Raw genomic sequence first — 19,776 nt, 5'->3', positions numbered from 1 at the left:
TTCAGCCCGTTTCTGCACACGCGATGACTTTCCTTTTAAAAGCAGCATCGTGGTGCACTCGAGTTTTTGTAATCAACCCTTCCATGCCGTCGATGCTAATGCATTACAAGATGACGAACTCCTCGGCACACGTACGAAGTGCCGCACATGGGAAACACATAGGCAGAAATGGCCGACGCGCCATGCCGACGCACTTAGGGGGCAGCCATTTTGGAATTGCCGGTGGCAATAGAATGACCGTATTCATTTTTTTTTTTCGTACTTGATTCTAACGCGCATGCGATTTATGAACTCGCTTAACCGGAAAAAAGGTGCGCGTTAGATTCGAGTAATTACGGTATGGTAAACTCCCAGCAAACAAAAATTTTTTAAAACAGAACTGCTGTGTAAATGGAACAAATACTTCTAATATGATTGGTTTTTTTTATTTGAATTCAGCCCTTTGTTCGTCTCTCAGCAAGTGTAACTTTCTGCGCGTATAACTTGCATGCTTAGCTTGAAAAAAACATTTGGGAAGTCGCAACTGCACAGTCAGAATGTCGTTTTCAAAAAAACTGTATTTTCACGAAAGAACTTTATTTAGTCCCATCGAAAATCCACGCCTGGCCATGAATCGCTGGACACATTCATGGCTCGCACGAAACTCGCGTGAGACGCTCGCGGGCCAACCTCGGCGCTTCTTTTTGCACCATCTCCATTGACACAGCGTAGCCGCGACTCCTCCACTCCTTAATAAATTTGACTAGCTGCGTCTCAAGAAGGGGCCATGAATGCCGTGAATGAACACCAGTATTCGGGCCATGAATGCTTGCTTCTCCTTGCGTGCACTTTCAAGAGAGGCCTTTTTTTTCTTTGCCAGTCCCGAGTGCAGGACTCATCGACGTCGCGCCTCCTTGGAGCTCTGTTGGCAATTTCTTCCGCAGCAGCTATTATCTCGAGTTTTTCTTTCGCGGTCAAAAATTGCTGCCCAGACCCACTCATGGTGACTCATTAGACGAGGCTGACCAAGGGTGCAAACTGGGCGCACCTGACTTGGAGACAGACGCTGTCAAATCGCTGTTGTGACGCTGTTGACCAAATCAAACAAAGCACGCAAAAATTGAATAAACATACTACGAAGAGAATTTGTTTGTTGCCTGTGTTGGTTTTTATTGGCTTTGCACCGGACAATACCGATAAAGATGCAGACTGCGCCACTGGCCATACGTTGGCGTGAAGCCAACCTCTGCTTCCGGATTATTTGCTGTTAACCCACACCCCCACTTTTCAGGTGATGTTTATTTTCAGTTTTTGGTGCGGGCAATATGCAATAAAATACGGTAGTCAACAGAGCTGTCGCCAATGAGAGCCTCGGAATAAATGTCAACAGCAATGGCATGTAGAATCAGGGGAAGCTGGAATGATTATAAAGCAAATTATCACCCACTTGATGCATTTAACGCTGCAGTGCTTCTGTGCTGGCACGTTGTCACAAGTCCCATCATGAAAGTCGGCAGAGCCGCACTGTCGGCTTTGCTCGCTGCCAACATCGGTGGATCAGCCGAGCTTCAAGCAGAAAGCAGGCTGCTGCAAAGCTTAATGGGATACCTAAGATCTTTTGTCACTGAGATATTCAGCGCTGTTGAAAGCTCGAGTGCTTAAACTGGTTAACTAAATCTTCATTTCAGGCAGAAACTGGAAGAAAATAATAAATTTACTGCGTTTTTCACGAACTTTTGTACCCAGAGGCCACGCTGTGATCTAGAAGAGATGAGTGCTCCGCACCCACTAAGACTACTAGAACCGGTATGAACGGCACTTGCAGGAAGCAGTCCTGTGCGGGGCATGACTCCTTCTCATTGTAGAATGGGGAGAGGGAAATGTAAAGAGGTGGGGGAAGGGAATTAGCAGGACAGAAACGCGTACTAAACCCTGATTATGCCATCAGCCTTGCTTTACGTCACAATAGTGAATGCGCAGCTCGCAATGCACTAGCATGCAGGCACCACTCGCTCAAAATCCTAAAAAAAAATACAGCCAGCTGTTCAGGAATACAGTGAAATCTCGATACAATAAATCTCAAGAGACTGTTAAAAATTATTCATTATTTTGAAAAGTTGTAGTTAAAGTAATAAATATCAACCGCATTGTGCTCTAATAGGCGAGAAGGAACAAACACGAAATGTGACGGAACCAGTGCACGTTTATTTGAGGAAGAGCGCTTATCTCCATGTGGGCAGCTCGACTGCCGAAATACAAACTCTTGAGCGTGCGCATCCTTCTTACGCGCTTCAAAGCATCGGCGTTAAGTGCAGATTCTTCACGTCGGTGCGTGCGCGCTGTTTCAACGTCGTCTTTGCACTCGTTGACGTTTTCTTATCCCGACATATGGTATGGATCATATCGGTCGTCAGCTGCGCTCACGTGCGTGCTTCGTCGTTGCAGTGTGTGCAGTGTTCGAGCATTAGTGAAGCATACACAGGGAATCATCGCAGACTTCATCCCATAGGTCACCATAGGAAGATGCTAAGCTACGCGCCATGGCGGCGTGTATTTTAGCATCTTCTAGTTGTCCGGCTACAGTACTATATGTAAAAGAAACACCCTATAATAGTGCTTGTGTAACATGGCATCCTATAATGTTTGCTTTCTTTGACATTTTTTTTCGTTGCTTTTTTTTACGAGTAAAACATACATTTCACTCGTCAGTGTTTCCCTTGTGCATTAAAACTCGTGCTTTTCGCATACCCAGTGTTGTAAACGTTGTATAATCATTTTGTAATACTTTGGTAGCCGTTTAGCAACGTGTGCATTGTTTCATGATTGACCGCACGCTGTTTTCTTTTGTTTTTTGTTGTTTTTCTCTCTATGTGGTTTGCTTATTTTATGTAAACCTGAAACTGATGTAATTTTGATGCATTTTCTTTTTATTTCCTAATTTATTGAAGTTTTGAAAATCGACGTCAAATTGTTTTTTCATGTTTTGTGCTCTGCTGATTTTGTAATGCCAAGTGAAAAGGGGTAGGAGCCTCGTCAAGCTGCTAATATAGCAGCTTTTTGCTCCTATCCTTGCGTTTTCTTTTTCGCAACTCTGTGAAGAAAATGTTCAATAAAACTGAAACTGAAACTGAAACTCGCGTCGCATTTTTCACTGTCATAGCATTCCTTTTTTGCTGCTTCTGGAGCTCATCTTGAACGTTCGGCCACCAACCAATAGGCTAGAAAAGAGCTATGTGACACGTGTGCAGCTAAAGATGCTTGACAAAAATAATGGTTATAGGGTGAAGCCTGACTACTCTAGCCACAGCAGCCTTATGAGAAAAACAACTGGCAGCCGATGACGATGGTGATAGAGGGCTAACGCACATTTCAATAGGGCAAGCAGATATAAATATATGCGGGCATTCTGATGATGGCGATTATAGGGGCAGGTACGAAGCTGGACATTATTTTTAGAGCTGCAAGTAATTTTTTAAATTCGCTATTATTTGAAGTGTTGTGGAGATATAAAGGGGGATAAAATTCGGTACACTATTCTTAAACATTCGGTATTCTCAAATTTGTAGTAGTGAAATATTTTTACATTAAACTAATGGACATTTGGAGGGGATTCTTCAAGAAAGTCAGCAGTCTGAAAATAATCGTTAATCTGAGGTTCGCTGAAATGAGCTTTCACTGTATGTGGAATAAACTTTTTATTCGAAAGGTCACGTCTTCAGGGTGGACTTTTGATGTTTCCGTCATTTTTTTCTTATTTATTGTAGTATCTCTTTAAAAAAATGTGTGGTATGTTTCAGAGAACTACTTATTTAACTGAAAGCAACGAATGATGGGAAAATTTTGCGTCAAGTTGCTCAATTCCGGAGATTGCAACTTGGTATTTCTAGGCAGAAAAGTTTCCCTGCTGCCCCACAGCTGCTCGACTCACCCATGGTGTTGGCGTCCGCAGCATGGGGTTTTCTATCCTGCCGCCGAACGCAACATTTTTGCTGTAGCCTGAATAATTGCCAGGGTTTTATGTGCCAAAACCTTAATATGATTACAAAAAATGTGGAGCGGAATTGCCCAAAAATTTCGACCAACTGGGGGTTCCTCAACGAGCACCAACATTGCCCAGTACGCATGCCTCCGTCGAAATAGAACCGCTGTAGCCGCTGTAGCGAATAGAAGTGCTGTATCCACTGTACCACAGTGTTCTAGCCTTCAATGTTATCACTCCACATTAGTCAGGAGCTCAAAACCAACTTTCTTGGTTCTACATTACCATGATGAATACAGCATTATAGATTATAGCTGAAGAAAGAAAAATTTTTGGCAGATCCCACTTGCCAAAATCGATATTGTGAGAGGCATGTGGAGGTGGCAAACAACTGTACATAACTGAAGATCTATCCCCGAATGTGCGCACCTTACGAAAGAAACTGTGGGACGTAACTGCCAGTTATCGAGATAGCGGATCCAGAGTAAAACTACGGTATGATGATGCCTATATTGATGACGTGCGCTACATCTGGGACAATAGTACAGATTTCTTAAAGCGTGATCTACTGGCGCCATTAAAGAATTGTTTGCTTCAAAAACTAAAGCACCTTCTCGTTGACTGCCAGGAATTTCTCAAAAACTAAGTATTTTGTATTTAAATGCCAGAAGCATTGTTAAAAAGTTCGTGCCTTTACTTGCCCTTGTTGCGTCGTACTCTCCCCATTTAGTGGCCATAACGGAAACCTGGCTACATGATGGAGTGTTTGATTGTGAATTTACCCCACCCGGTTATGTAGCAGTACGCAATGACCGATCACATGGCAAAGGTGGTGGTGTAGCACTACTAATTCGTTCAGACATTAAATTTTTTGCGCTCCCCGACACACCTGATGTTGAACTAGTTTGGTGTAAACTATGTTTAAATAAACTGTCAATAATTGTTGTTGTATGATATCGTGCACCAGGTTCTTCCTTAGAATATCTACAAAGGCTTAGCACATTTGTGCACAAACATGACTTCGGTGCCTCAGAATTTGTCTTTATGGGCAAATTTAAAGCACCTGGTATTGACTGGCAAACAGAAAGTTGCACTGGGCAAGAAATCTCTATTTGCAGGGAACTCGTATCTATGTCCTTAACTCTGGGCCTCACTCAAATTGTACAATCTCCAACTCGCCATTACGCTCTCCTAGACCTCGTTTTCCTCAGTTCTCATTTAGTTCAAACAGCATTTCAGTGCGACGTCATTGATGGCATTTCTGACCACAAAGCTGTGCACATATCGCTTCCATCCCATCTAATTAAACAGCAGCTTAGCGTTACGCAGTTTCATGATTTCGTTCATGCTGATGACGCCTCTACCACAGATGTGCTAGCTTCGAACTTTGATTCTTTTCAGGCACTTTGTAGTCATGGTCATGTTGACACTTTAGTTAGCGCATTTGAGCATGTCGTGAAGTCATGCATTGATCAATTCGTTCCTCTCAAGACCAAAAAAAGAAATCTGCAGATTCCTTGGATGAATCGCAGCTTGCTGCAAACTTCACGTTGCGTTCGTCGTCTGCGCCAATTGAAAAAGACAGGTAATCCAGACGTTGTCAGTCGCTTTAACACTACTGTGATAGATCTGCGTAAACAAATGGAATGTGCTAGGAACTTTTATTTGCAAATTCAACTTCCAGCATTATTAAAATCTAACCCGCGCAAATTCTGGTCTTCTATTAACCTCGCTAGAACCGATACAGTTTCCTTTATATTAGACAGCAAGGCAGTTTCAGACCCCATTAAGATAGCCAATGCGTTCAATACCTATTTTCAGTCAGTATTCACGAACGACAATAATGCTCTCCCTTCGCTTAGAACTTCAAATCCAGAGCTGTTCATCGACGATCTGGTAATTAGCACAGATGGTATCCTAAACTTGGTTCTCAATTTAGATACGAAGAAGTGCACTGTCCCCGATAATATTCCAAATAGCTTTCTGGTGCGATATGCTCTGTGGTGTTCACATTATTTGACCATCATTTTTAACCAATCTTTGTCTTCAAGTACAGTTCCCGAGTCCTGGAAGTTCGCCAAGGTCCTGCCTCAGCATAAATCAGGAAACAGACAACTCCTCTCCAACTATAGACCCATATCACTTACCTCCAATTCTGGAAAACTGCTCGAACACATCATTCATAAACACATAACTCAGTTTCTTGAAACGAATAATCTTCTGTCCTACACACAACATGGATTTCGTCGCGGCTTCAGCACAATAACGCAACTGGTGGAATTTTCGCATGATATTATCAGTAATTTAGACATTGGTAATCAAATTGATGTATTATTTATAGATTTCTCGAAGGCTTTCGACGCCGTCATACACAGCAAGTTTCTAGGTAAACTACAGGTAATTTTAAATAATCCTCAATTGATTGACTGGTTAGCAAGCTTTCTAAACTCGCGCTCTCAATTCGTCTCATTCAATTCCAAGTCGTCCTATATTCAATTCCAAGTCGGCCGTATAAGTCACATCTGGTGTCCCCTGGGCTCCGTTCTCGGTCCACTTTTATTTCTGATTTTTATAAATGACCTTCTCAGCAATATTAGGTCCTAAGTTTGCCTGTACGCCGATGACTGTACTTTACCAGGTAATTAGTTCTCCTAATGATCATGCCCTACTTCAGGATTCTTTCTCGCAGTTTTGTTCTTGGTGCTAGGACTGGCAGATACGCATAAATTTCCAAAAAACAGTAGTTTTGTCCTTTACTAACAGCCATTCACCATCGCGATATGCATACTCCTTCAACAACATCGCAGTTCCTCGAGCACAGACGTATAAATACCTTGGCGTTATGCTCACACACAACATGCAATGGTCGCATCATATAGACTACATTACGTCTAAAGCATTAAAAAGTTAGGTTACTTAAGACATACATCTTCTGAATCGCCAAAATCGACCAAATTACTAATGTACAAAACACTCATCCGCCCTATATTAGAGTACGCTTCGTGTGTGTGGAATCCATACAAAGTGGGTGACGTGAATAAAATTGAATCTGTCCAAAGGAAGTCTGTTCGCTTCATTTTTCATCGCTATGACCATGATTTTCCGCCCTCATCTGCAATGAAATCTTTGAAGTTATCTCCAATGTGCGCTAGGCGTGATATTGATTCTTTGAAACTTTTGCACTTTTATGTTCACTCATCATGCCGGCTTTCTAATGATAATTACATCGTGTATTCTAATGCTCTGCCAACTAGACGTGGTCACAATCTTAACAAAAGGCCATTCTTCGCGCGTACTATGTTCAAATACAGTTTCTTTCCGAAAATTATTGTCTACTGGAACGAACTACCAGGTTCGGTTCGTGAAATGAATATGTCAGATTTTTTAGAGGCACTGGAATGACATTGTTTTTTTTTTTTTTTACCCGGTTGTGCTTAGAATGTGGCGAAAATTGTTGTGATTTGTTCTGATGAAGAACTTGTTTTGATGTTACTCATATTCTTTCCTATTGTATGTACCCCACTCCTACAATAGCCCTGTATTGGGCTGCAGTATTTGAAAATAAATAAATAAAACGACTTGGGGCGGCACGTTATAGCTTATCTTGTTAACCATCTGTACCGAGTGATTGGCCGGGGATTGAGCACGTTCATGGTGATATTTTCCATCTGCGCTACAGGGCGAACTTTGACGATAAGAGCTCTGCTAATACAATGAAATAATTCAAAACAACTTTTGGCATTGGGGTGTTGACACTTCCGGCGAGGCTTGTGCCAGCTCTCCGGCTGGTGGGGTGATGACTCCCTTGAGGAACTCGAAAGGTTTTTGAAGCTAGCTGTCAGATTTCGCGGATGCAGTTTGTGGTGGGATGGAAGCAACTGTGTCCATCGATGATGATATTGAGGCTATGTGAGAGCTGGCCAGTGAAGATGCCCTTGCTGGTCTGACCAGATTTGTCCCTTGCCAGTGGCGGTAGTGAGGACTCAATGTGTTACGATGTGCCCACGCATTCCAATCCACTTCGTGCGCTCAAATTTCTCCCACTTCTACTGCGTGTCAATACGAGACAGCAGTGTCGGCTCTTCTGAGTCTCTTGACAAGGTTGAAAGATGCTCGCTTCACGTTGCTTTGAAAATGAAGAAATATTTGGGGAGAAGGTTGCATAGAAGGGAAGGAACAGAAAAAGGGGACAATGGAAAACTATATTTATTGCTTATTGGCCTCCGCTGCATGCTTTCAGAATGCAAGAATGCTTCTTGATGAGATGCATTTTACAAATTGGTACATGCTCTTCCAAACTGTTATAATAAAGCGTACGAATTTATTGAGGTAATTGCTGTTTCTTCTATTGCATTGAGATAAATGCCTCGGTTTTACTGTAGTGCCACCGATTAAAAACCAACTCAACCAAAGTGAAACTCCATCACAGTTGGCCCTTCCATGTCCTGGCGCTCTTTGGCCATCAAAGGGCCCTTGTGTCATAAAACGCCATATATGTATCATCATTAGCAATTGGCCCTTCAGACAAGCTGTTCAGAAAAAAACTTGTTAATTCCTATTATCGATTCTAAAATGATTTTCAGAGCCCGTATTTGTCACTACACTTCATATATAAGCTACAGCCGTAACTTCAGCTCTACAGGGGGGGGGGGGGGGAGTAAAAACTAATGTAACCAGCATCCCTCAATTTTCAAGCTCATTTTATTTGTTTTGTGGGGAAGGGGGTATAGATTATACAAGTGAAAGTACAGCATTTAATGCACAAGTTAATTTTGGGGGAGAAGCAATTACTTGCTTTGCCTTTGCCTGACTCAATAACATGGGGAACCTTTTTAATTTGTCGAATAATTGATACAGCAATCAACAGTAACAAATAATGTTGCGAGGCACGTGGGGCATTAAGACAACCTGCAAACGCAGATCCCGTTGGCCAGGAACAAACGGATCCAGGTGAACCCGCACGGCATTTCAGTGACGACGGCCAACCAGTTTGTGTCGGTAAGCAGCACTCGTGCACAGCCCAGTCAGCTCCCGCTTCACAGTTGATTCGCCATTTTGCACAAGTTGATATGTCTGCTGCGTAGGTAAAATTGACAGATGTAATGGGCCTGAAGCCTTGTCACGCAAGAGATTGTTGTTTTTTAGACTCACTGGCCTCTGGTTAAAATCTAATGCTGCAAAGGTGATACCTGTGATCCAGCCGGTAGCAGCAGACATGTGGTAGTCGCATGCTAAACGTGGCACACGTTTGGGGGCAAAAAAAAAACGCAAGACACCACACACAAAAAGCGTTTGCAGGGGACCTTGTGTATTTTTCTTGTGTTTTGTGTTTTTTCTTGCACTGAGAAATTTTTTTTTATGAGAGTGCACCAACCATGCCCTCTAAAGGTTCTTTTAAAGTTAGTCATAATCATTTTTTTGTTTGTTCATTTGCGTAAGAAGTACAAAAGTCGAAGGAATATTGAGGGTCATAAAGTTCTGTGGGATCGTGAATGTTTCATATGTGGACTGGGCATAGTTGTTTTTTTTGGGTGCTAAACACATTGATGTCTCAGCGAGTAGCCACACAGGAATGTGGAACATCAGAAAAGGCTTTACTGTTTGTTGTTTCGCACTAAAGGAACATTCAAGGAAAAGGGAAAGCTTCCTGTGGATGACGGGCACAGCCACGCCCGACATCATTTCTCGCTCAACATTCGTTCCTTCCTTGCGAATGACTCCAGGGCTCAGAGGGTCCTTGGCACCCTTGAAAACACTGGACGTGTAGAACTGCAGATTCGAGACCTTGAAAACCCTGAAATTTCTCAATGTCCCTGATTGGCCTTGAATTTCATCTATGCAGTTTTGTTCAGCCAGTTTTCAGCAGTTGCTTTTCAAACAAGGCTGTGCGAATATTTGAGTGCACATTACAGTGGCTGAGTTTACTTGGACAGTAGTGTGGAATTTGTAAGCACTTGAAGCGAACGAATAAATAAATCTGCCGCATGTAACCTGCCCTGAAGATGCTTTCACTGCAGCACATGGGAGCAGTGCTGTGAAACCACTTTTTCAAAGAAAATTCGCTCCAAGAAAATATGCTTCTGCACTTCAGTCATTTTCCACCGCGTCTTATAAGGGCATAGTATGAGCAATTTTAAAGCTTATCGTGTTTCACTTGGTGTAACAAGCATTTTACTGCTTTTCAAACTCTTATCAAAATATACTGTTTACCAATTGCTTTGAACTACGATTTTGTTGGCACAAGCCTACTTTTTGAACACGTGTAACAAGAGCTTGATATTGTGGGGATGTGGAGGGCGTCTCAATCCTTTGTAAATGTGTGCTTGTGTGGTGTGTTTGTAACTGGTGCGTGTTTGTGCACGTGCGATATGTCCATATTGCAAGGGGAATCGGTTTAGGCAAACCAGCAAAACAATACTGAAAGGGGATGGGAGAGAGTAAAGCATAACCCGCCATGGCGGTCTAGTGGCCCAGACACTCGGCTGCTGATCTGCAGGTCAAGGAATCGGATACCAGCCGTGGCAGCCGCATTTTCGATGGAGACAAAAATGCTCGAGGCCCGTGTGCTTGGATTGAGGTGCGCATTAAAAAAACCCCGTTGGTCGAAATTTTTGGAGCCCTCCACTACGGCGTCTCTCGTAATCGTATCGTGGTTTTGGGACGTTTAACTCAAAGAATTATTATATTATGAGAGTAAAGCGTTGTACAGGAAGAACGAAAAAGATGCAAGTAGAAAGAAAGGATTGCAGGAAGAAAAAGAAAGAGAGTGAGAACATGAACATAAGAAAGAAGTAGAGGGAGACTGAGAAGAGAGAAATAGAAAGGAAGAACAAAAAAGCATTGCGTCAGCTAGTGGCGAGATACCGCACCACCCAGTCGAGCTATGCACACCGATAGGCCTACCCTTCACTATGTAGTGCATAGCCTGGCTGAGCACGACTGTGCCGAGACAGCCATGGGGCGTCCTAAGAAAGTGCGTACTCCTGATGAGAAGGCTGCGAATCTGAAAACTAGACATGTCGGTTGGTGGAAAGTACAAGCTGCGAAGGGCCTGCGCTTCATTGGGTCATGCTTCGTGCAACTTGGCGGACACTGCCCGCATTTTTTTCCTTGATTCTTTTTTTGTCGAATTCGGGCGTTTATGTATATTTACGTGCTAATTTCAAGCATACAATGTATTTTCTTGTATAACGTGCAGTTTTTGGTAATACAAAATATTTCATGTGCCAAACTGAGTTAACAAGTAAACTAGCATACCAAAATAATCAGGAATCATAGCTGCGTGCAGTCCAATAAAAAATGTATGTTCTGTACTCGTTAAAACAAAATTTATGGTAAGCTGAACATTTGCTAGTGAAATCCCACCTCTAAACTTACTGTTTCATGAATGTTCAACCTATAATTTTTGTTTTAATGAGTTTAAAACATCCAATGTCTTGCGATGCACGCGAATCTGGTTATAAAATATTGTGATATAGTGGTTTACTTTGTAACTGTCTGAGTTTATAAAAAGCTTTGCTTTTTAAAAAGCATGTGAAATACTATGCTTTGCAAGAACTACACATTATATTACAAAATAATTGCATATTAGCACACCAAGTTTTGTCAAAATCAATGAAGAAATTAAAAAAAAAAGAGTACTGTCCACTCTTGCGTTTGTACGCATCGTAGAGTACATTTCATGCTGTTTGCCTGCGTCTTCATCAGTGCATCACCCGCTGCAGTGGTTAAGTGCTTACGGTACTCGACTGCTGACCTGATGCCTATCAAATCCCAGCCACGGCGGCCGCATTTTCAGTGAAGATGAAAATGCACAAGATCTGTGTGCTTGGATTTAGGTGCACTTGGGTTGTTGAAATTTCCGGAGGCCTCCACTAAGTGTCCCTCGTAAACATGTTTTGTTTTCGGGACGTTAAGTCCCAACAATTATTGTTATATTTTTGGTGCACGCTACAGACCCAGCGGGGCCTGTTTGGGGGCCGTGCCAGCCTGTTGGAGGAGGAGGACGACGACCTCGAGCGGCTTACCCTGGACAACGTCCTCGGAAGGTCGCCTTTCCGAGCTGCCACAGCGGCTGTGGCGGCAGCCACGGCTGCAGCGCTCTCAAGGTCTCCCAGGGCAACGGTGAGTCTATGCACTGTCTTCTGTGTTTGTGACTACCATCAATCAGGTGTGCGAGTAGGAATGTGGCGAGTAGGAGTGTGGCGAGTAGGAATGTGCGAATAATCAAGATTTTCTAATAACAAACAGAATGGTGTTCTATTCGTTATAGTACTCAAAGCTTACTGCACTTCACACAATTGCACCATTTATTTTTGTTGTTTATAGAATCGTAGTGTTCCTTTTTTTAAAGCTTCTGAATATTTGTTTTCAAATAAAATTTTGTGAGATTCTGTTGCTTTTTTGAGGAGGGTTACCTTACGATATAAAAAAGCATTCCAAGGAGTACAGTCAAACTCGCAAATAATGAATTATTGTGTGTACCAAAAAGCTGTAAAATGCTGTTGGGATATTTTCGATATATTAAGTGCAGTCGAGCCCGCTTATAACGAACCTGAGAATGGCGCGGCATCCCTTCGCTGTATCCTGAAGTTCGTTGTAAATGAAACATGGTTTTTAAAAAGTTGCGAGTGAAAACACAAACTTTTCTGCCCGAAAAAGTCCGTGATGCACGTGTTTCGAAGAGCAGAAGTGATAAGGGCAGTCTCGAGTTCATTTAAAACGGCAGGGGACTCGTTCGCCGAGGTCCGTGGCATAAGCTGCATGAGGCACTGGCTCCAAAGTTTCGCCGTTCTCACAGTCCGATTCCTCCCAATCGCTCTCGCCACGTACTTTATTCATAATACCCTAATTCTTGCACGGTTCCGCAGTGTCGGTATCATCATTGGCCGTAATTAAACCATCGCTACAGATGTCCCACCCGCTCTTCTGGTTGGAGTCGACGAGGCGCTACCACAAATCGCTGCCGGAGCGATCCTGTTCGGAAGCTTCAGGCTCGGCATCGGGCCTGACCTCGACGAAGTCGGCCTCGTGAAGATAGTTCCGCGCATGTAGTCGTCACCACTGCCCACGAAATTTTCACCATCTCCAAAGCCGAATACCGGGACTCCCGAAGCGGCAAGTTCGCTGCCAGGTGGTCAGCAGCTATGAGCGAGCAAGCGCTTTGCAACCCGGCACCTAATGCCCGGATTACGCTCAAGCCAAGCAGTAACACTTTTGACATTTTGTTGAGCAGCAGGAAAAAGCGTGCAAGTCCTCCAATGTGCCATCCTGACCACACACGCACACCAAGAGTGAGCCAGACGTGCACACGCGACACACATGCCAGAACGCGTGGAACAGCTCTGGGCCCGCTTCCAGTCAGAAAACAAAACTAATTCGAGCTAGCGTGGCGGGCGTCGCGGAGCGGTGGAGGTGGGCGAAGGGGTTGTGATCAAGAGAGGAAAGCAGACTTGTGAGAGAAGGGCAAGGAGTTGCGATAAAGAGAGGGGAGGATGCAGCAGGAGGGCAACCTTGAAAACCAAAACACATGGGAAGGAGGCAGGTGGGGCAGCTTGCTTGAAAGGTCTGCGAAACGTACAACTCGCACGTAGAGAAACTCGAAAGTGTACCTGCACACGCAGAAGTCAAAGCACGGTCGCCTGAATCGGTGCGCGCGGCAGTGTTTAAGGAATCGGCGGTCATGGTCTAAAAACATTTTGTTGCGCCGGCAGGTTTGCATGGCCTCACCAACTTCGATATTTCACGATTCGTTCCGTGCAAATTAACAGCTATTTTTACGCTTCCGCACGCGTGCAGAGGGCATGTTGAGCTGAGTGCGAAGAGAACGAGAACAAGTCCTAAACACGAAACGAATCGCAAATATCAAAGTCGGTGGGGTAGCATAAGCACGTGCACTAGACTCGGATGATCCGATACAGTCGGTGGCTGATGATATTTGGCAAATGGTCCGGTCGCTGTAGGCTGCCGATGCCAACGATCAAAAACAGCGATCAAAAACAGGGTTGATGGCCAAAGATAGGTGGCGGTGTGAAAAAGCAGGTCTCGTCTGGCGATGCAGGGTGCTCAGAGAAGCGGGGGGGACAAAGGACGGGGTGGTGGGTAACAAAAAGCAGTCGGGAAGAGCAGCAACTAGAAGGGCGCGGAGGCGTTTAACAATAAGAATGTATAGGCACCTCCCCGATGCCTGATCTGGTTTCCAGGGAACTTGGCAGAGTGCCTACTCCGTTCGCTGTAACCGATCAGCGGCGCTCGGAGACGTTCGTTGTAAGTGCGATTTTATGCCATTGAACCAATGTATATTTTGGCGGTCACGCAGATATTGTTTTTTTTAAGCGAAAGTTTGTTTTAAGTGGGGCAGTTATCTGTGGGCTCGACTGTACATACCTGCCAAGTCTCCCCGATTGTCCGGGAGAGTCCCGGATTTCGACTGTTTTTTCAATTTGTACGGTTCTCATGAAAATTTCCCGCAAATCGAAATTTCTGTATGTGATCTGGCCGCATTGACAAAAGTACAGGTCTATCTGCTCCAGGCTTTTTGCGAACGCACCGCATTTTATTATAAAAGAATTTAGGAGGCGGCCATGTAAACGTAGTCGAATCTCAATGATGTGAAACTGCAGCAGATACGAACTCATGAATTTCCCCAGTGAAATTTCACTGTGCTCATTGGGCTGAAATTCGAATGTTTCGACACTCTTCGTTATCACGGCACATGATGTGAACTTTAGTGCCGAAACCATCAAACGAAGGCCAACAGCAGCGCGCTCGAAGCTTTGGAAGTACCCATGCAACCAGCACACGCACATTTTTCTGCAATGCGCGTGGTTGTGGTTGCCACCATTGCTGTCGACGAAACCGCGGTCGTTGTTGACACTATAAGCGTCCTGTGACACGATTATGTATGGAGTGTGGGTGGGTCCACCTAGCAGATGCGATCATCAATAGCATAAAACAATTTAGTTTTGAAGGTGCGGGTTAGAAACGGAACTACCGTTTGCCGCAACTGTCACGCGCGAAACCGCGGTTGTGACAACGCAATAGCGAGCAACGAGAACAGAGGGCACGCAGATAATGCAGCGGTAGATTAAAGGGAAATAAGGTGTTAAAAAAAAAAAAAGGCTAGAAGCGTTTCGGCGTTCCGGTCAAAAAAATCTAGTAGCGAGCAAAGCATTGACCCGCACTTTCGTGGCAGGCAGCTGCGCCATCCCGTACATTCCTGCGTGTCCCAGGAGAACACACATGAGTAGTTTTGACGGAAACCGATTTTGCTTGTTGTTTTGATGACGCCAAATTTCGGGAGTATTCTCGTTGCCGCTTTCAGACTTTCATCGTAGTGGGAAACCCTACCCTCGTGTGTATAGCGGCCACTCCAAGACATTAAATTACCTCAACTAGAGTGGCTCATTCTACCCACCCTATCTCAACGCCGATGTTTACACTTTTGATTGGGACCTCCTCCTCCTCCCCCCCCCCCCTTGTTTTCATGATGTTTTTGTTTTGTTGCCCCCCCCCCAAAAAAAAAAGGGGGAAAATAATTCAGCGTTGCACCCCTCCCCCCTGTTACGGAAATCTCCCGGATTCAGAATCTCTGAATTTGGCAGGTATGCAAGCATCTTGCACATCAAATTCATCATCATTATCAGCCTGACTACGTCCACTGCAGGACAAAGGCCTCTCCCATGTTCCGCCAGTCAACTCGGTCCTGTGCTTGCTGCTGCCAATTTATACCCGCAAACTTCTTATTCTCATCTGCCCACCTAACCTTCTGTCTCCCCCTAAGCCGCTTGCCTTCTCTGGGAATCCAGTTAGTTACCCTTAATGACCAGCGGTTATCCTGTCTACGCGCTACATGCCCGGCCCATGTTCATTTCCTCTTCTTAATTTCAACTATGATATCCTTAACCCCAGTTTTTTCCCTAATCCACTCTGCTCTCTTCTTGTCTCTTAGAGTTACACCTGCCATTTTCCTTTCCACTGCTCGCTGCGTCGTCCTCAATTTAAGCTGCCCCGCCACGGTGCTCTAGTGGCTAAGGTACTAGGCTGCTGACCCGCAGGTCGCGGGTTCCAATCCCGGCTGCGGCGGCTGCATTTCCGATGGAGGTGAAAATGTTGTAGGCTTGTGTGGTCAGATTTGGCTGCACGTTAAAGAACCTTAGGTGGTCGAAATTTCCGGAGCCCTCCACTACGGCGTCTCTCATAATCATATGGTGGTTTTGGGACGTTAAACCCCACATATCTATCAATCAATCAATCAATCCTCAATTTAATCTGAATCCACTTTGTAAGTCTCCAGGTTTCTGCTCCGTAGCTAAGCACCGGCAAGATCCAGCTGTTATATACCTTTCTCTTGAGGGATAATGGCAATTTACCTGTCATGATTTAAGAGTACTTGCCAAATGTGCTCCATCCCATTCTTATTCTCCTAGTTACTTCAATCTCGTGGTTCGGCTCCGCGGTGTAGCTCAGTGGTATAATACTGGGCTGGCACCCAGCGGACCCGGGTTCGAGCCCCACTGTGTCATTGGTCATGCCTGCGTAAGGCAAGTTTAACAAGTTATAAGCCCCGGCGTAACTCAGTAGTAATATATTTGGCTGGCATGCAGCAGACCCAGGTTCAAGCCCCACTGTCTCATTAGTGCAAGATACATCAAATTATCTATAGTATATTGAACTTGTTTGCGATATTCTTCTCATTCGACATATGTGAGTTCGACCGTGTTCAGTTCGGTGTCATTTCTATTTACACAACCATAGTGTTGATTGAAACTTAGTCACTAGACTCAAAACATGATTAGCAGTTCTTTGTAACATACTTTTTTTCTTTCTTAATGCTTGTTCAGTCCCTGAATGGTTTCTGCAAAGGTTGGGATTACGTGTCTCCCAACTGTTGTGTTCATTGGTGCAGTCTTCGCTCAGCCGAATTCAGCACAGGCTCGATGGCGGGGGACTGGCGTCACCAGCGGCTCGTTCAACATCGGACCCAATGCCGGGGTGCTCGGTGCTTGTCGCCAACCTTCACCCTCAGGTCACCGAGAGTGATATTCGGGTGAGTCGGTGGCAGTCCTCGCTGTTGTGAATTCACGAACGCATGCCGCATTGTGTGGCTGCTTTGACTCAACTTTTCTTGTCCGTTGATGCGTAAGCTGCCAATGCTGGATATTGTTACGGGGAGAAGAGGGGCGTTGCCAAATGTATTTGCAATGTATGTGCAGCCTAAACAGAAAAAGATTGGCACAAGCCGGAGCGGCAGGGTTGCGACACGAGGTATCGTTTTTTCCCAAGCAGGCCGATGAAGGTGCCGGGCACACTGCATTCTCATAAGCAGGGGGGTGGCCAGTAGAAATCACTCCAATAAGCAGCTTTTTCTGGACAACTGTGATAACGATACGGGCTTACAACTCTGGTGAATGAAAGAAAAAAAATCATGTGCATATTCGCATCAAATGTGACAAGAATAAACGAGGTGAAGCCCAAACGTCGTCGTAGCTCTTGTTAATTACCCACTCGTTTCAGGATAGAAGTGACGTAATTTCAGTACCATTAAATTGTGTGGGCACCTTCTGCCTGCATCGAATGCTGCTGAAATCGACTGAACCGTATTTGAATGAACAGAAGGTCGCTCAATTTGCACAAGCTTTGTTCGACTGGATGTACAGTATTTGTTCAGTGGGATGAATCGAATCTCTCCCCCTTTTCTTTTCCCCTTCGCCTTCTTTGTGTGCAGGATTTGTTCCAGTACATAGGGCCCATGCACGATGCCAGGATGGTAGCCGTAGGAACAGCCCTGGCTACCTTTCACCGCCAGTCCGATGCCATGAAGGCGTTCAAGGCCTACAATGGGAGAATGCTCGATGGTAAGCTATTGAAATCTAACAGGCAAATATGCCAAGGAAAGAATATGGGATGTTATTAAAGTAATTGTAATGCAAATGTGAAGAAAGAAAAGCGGACGAAAAGATAACTAGCCGTGGACAGGGATCGAAGCTGCGATTTTCGAATAACGAAAATCGCAGCGCGCCTCACTTAGTGCGCGGCGACGGCGTGGTCTCTCTCGAAACTTCGGCAGCGGCGGTGCACAGCTCTAGCCTCCGCCTCCCCTCCTGCCAATGGCATCACCATTTCATCGGGCCATCACGGCCGACTGCCTTTGCACCACGCTCATGAGAAGAATCGAGTGTATTACAAAGCGGCCGCAATGCCATTGGCTGGAAGGGGGTCCTTTGACCGCGAAAATCTACACTGCTTGTGGCTTGTAGCCCAGTATAGTCCGACCACTGTTTTCGTTTACAAAAGCAAACGTTTGGGTGAATTGGTATGGGTAAGAAGCACCGCATTGTCTCACACAGAGAAAATGGAATGAGACGAATGCATTGCGCCCTCTCTTGCAGCCTGGATTGCAGCGAACCGAGCTTATTCTGGATACGGGGCATGCACTATCACTCAGCATTAGAAGCCATTAGCCTCTGGTTCTGCCTGAATGCTGCGGATACTTTTCGTGCAGGTCAGCCTATGAACCTGACTGTGCTGACGCTGGACTTCTTGCAGTCCAACCAGAGGTGATGGACTGGGCCAGTGACGGAAGAGACGTCATCCGTACACATAAGCCACACAAGGCCCGCTCCTCACTTGCTAGTAACATCGTTCATTTTGTTCCATTCAGCCGTTTAACTTCCCTGTCAAAATTGCTTTTGAAGATGCAAGACCCCTTCTTCACGTGTTGATCAGTTCAATACTTTGGTAATCGTACTAGCTTTTGCTCCCCAAACCCCATCCCTCTGTTTTTTTTCTCTCGATATTTCACGTTCTGATGTTGTTCTTAGTGCGCGCACACCCTATGAATAAGAGTGCGTGGATAAGCAAGGGTGTAAAGGTGTCGGCTTTCAACTAATTTTTAAGCTGCTTGAACATGTTGAAACCAGTTTTAAGACTTCTCGGAAGTCGGCGCCTTTTCACCATTTCTGCCCCCCTCTTTTTTTATATATTTTATTTTATGCGTGTGCTGTGGACGGCGTCAAAACGCAATATCATTGACCCACCCCAGTTTCAAACCTCGCTACTATATTTCGCACTTCGAACCAGTGTGCCTCGCGTACAAAGACCGAAATGTGGAAAATCGGCCAAGGCTCCTGTCGCATTTCACCTTGGCACCTGGGAGAGAGCTGAGGAAATAAAGAGCACAACCTTGATCAATGGTCATGCTTTGTTTTTTATTCCTTTGGGGACAACACAGAGGTCTGAGCCTATTTGAATGGTGGCAAAAATGCATCTCTGATTCAGGTAAGTGTGTGCCACATTCGTAAATGATCACTTCGATAGACAGTGTCGCATGGCATGTCATGTATTCTCGCTTGGCTAATGATTGAAGCAATTCATGCCCGCTCTTTCTAAACTAGCCAGTCAGCGCGCACAGAAATTTGCCAAAAGCGGAACTCATCAGAATGCTGGCCGGTTTGACTCCCGACCGCATTTTGGATGCAGGCAGTGTGCAGTAACACGTTTGATTCGCGATAGCGAAGACATGGTGGTCAATCTTGTGCATCCAATTACGGCATACCCGGTATTTATGCCTTGGTTTGGCTCTTAAAACCGCAGGACTTATTTTGCGCATTATTCTGATGGCTATTAAGAAGTAGTCATTCCAACAATGGGCTAAACGGGTCAGTGCTTTGTCGGCTGCGCTAGGCATAGGCCTGCAATCCACTGCAGTTGTCTGTGGAATATTTTGATCATTTTCTTTTGCACTTATTTGGCAAAATGACCGCGCCCTCACAACGCTAATATTTCGAGCGCTAGCGCTACGAAAAATAGTGCTGCCG

General features: G+C 44.8%; 1 protein-coding gene across 2 annotated transcripts in view; it reads left to right on the top strand.

The window, feature by feature from the left end:
* LOC119179614 (uncharacterized) overlaps positions 1–19,146 on the top strand; it is a 36,529-nt gene extending 17,383 nt beyond the window's left edge. The window contains exons 5-9 of one of the 2 annotated variants that reach the window (XM_037430731.2): positions 8,879–8,956; positions 11,915–12,082; positions 16,866–17,006; positions 17,685–17,814; positions 18,462–19,146. In XM_037430731.2, coding sequence (XP_037286628.2) covers positions 8,879–8,956; positions 11,915–12,082; positions 16,866–17,006; positions 17,685–17,814; positions 18,462–18,520 — 576 coding nt within the window. In that variant the 3' untranslated portion in view covers positions 18,521–19,146. The remainder of the gene's footprint in view (positions 1–8,878; positions 8,957–11,914; positions 12,083–16,865; positions 17,007–17,684; positions 17,815–18,461) is intronic. The other variant, XM_037430732.2, reaches the window with a different exon arrangement.
* Positions 19,147–19,776: the final 630 nt, after the last annotated feature.

This window comes from Rhipicephalus microplus, chromosome 7 (assembly GCF_043290135.1).
Source record: "Rhipicephalus microplus isolate Deutch F79 chromosome 7, USDA_Rmic, whole genome shotgun sequence".
In the NCBI taxonomy this organism is placed as follows: Eukaryota; Metazoa; Arthropoda; class Arachnida; order Ixodida; family Ixodidae; genus Rhipicephalus; species Rhipicephalus microplus.
Note: the sequence above shows the minus strand (reverse complement) of the source record. Positions and strands in the feature narration are given on the sequence as shown.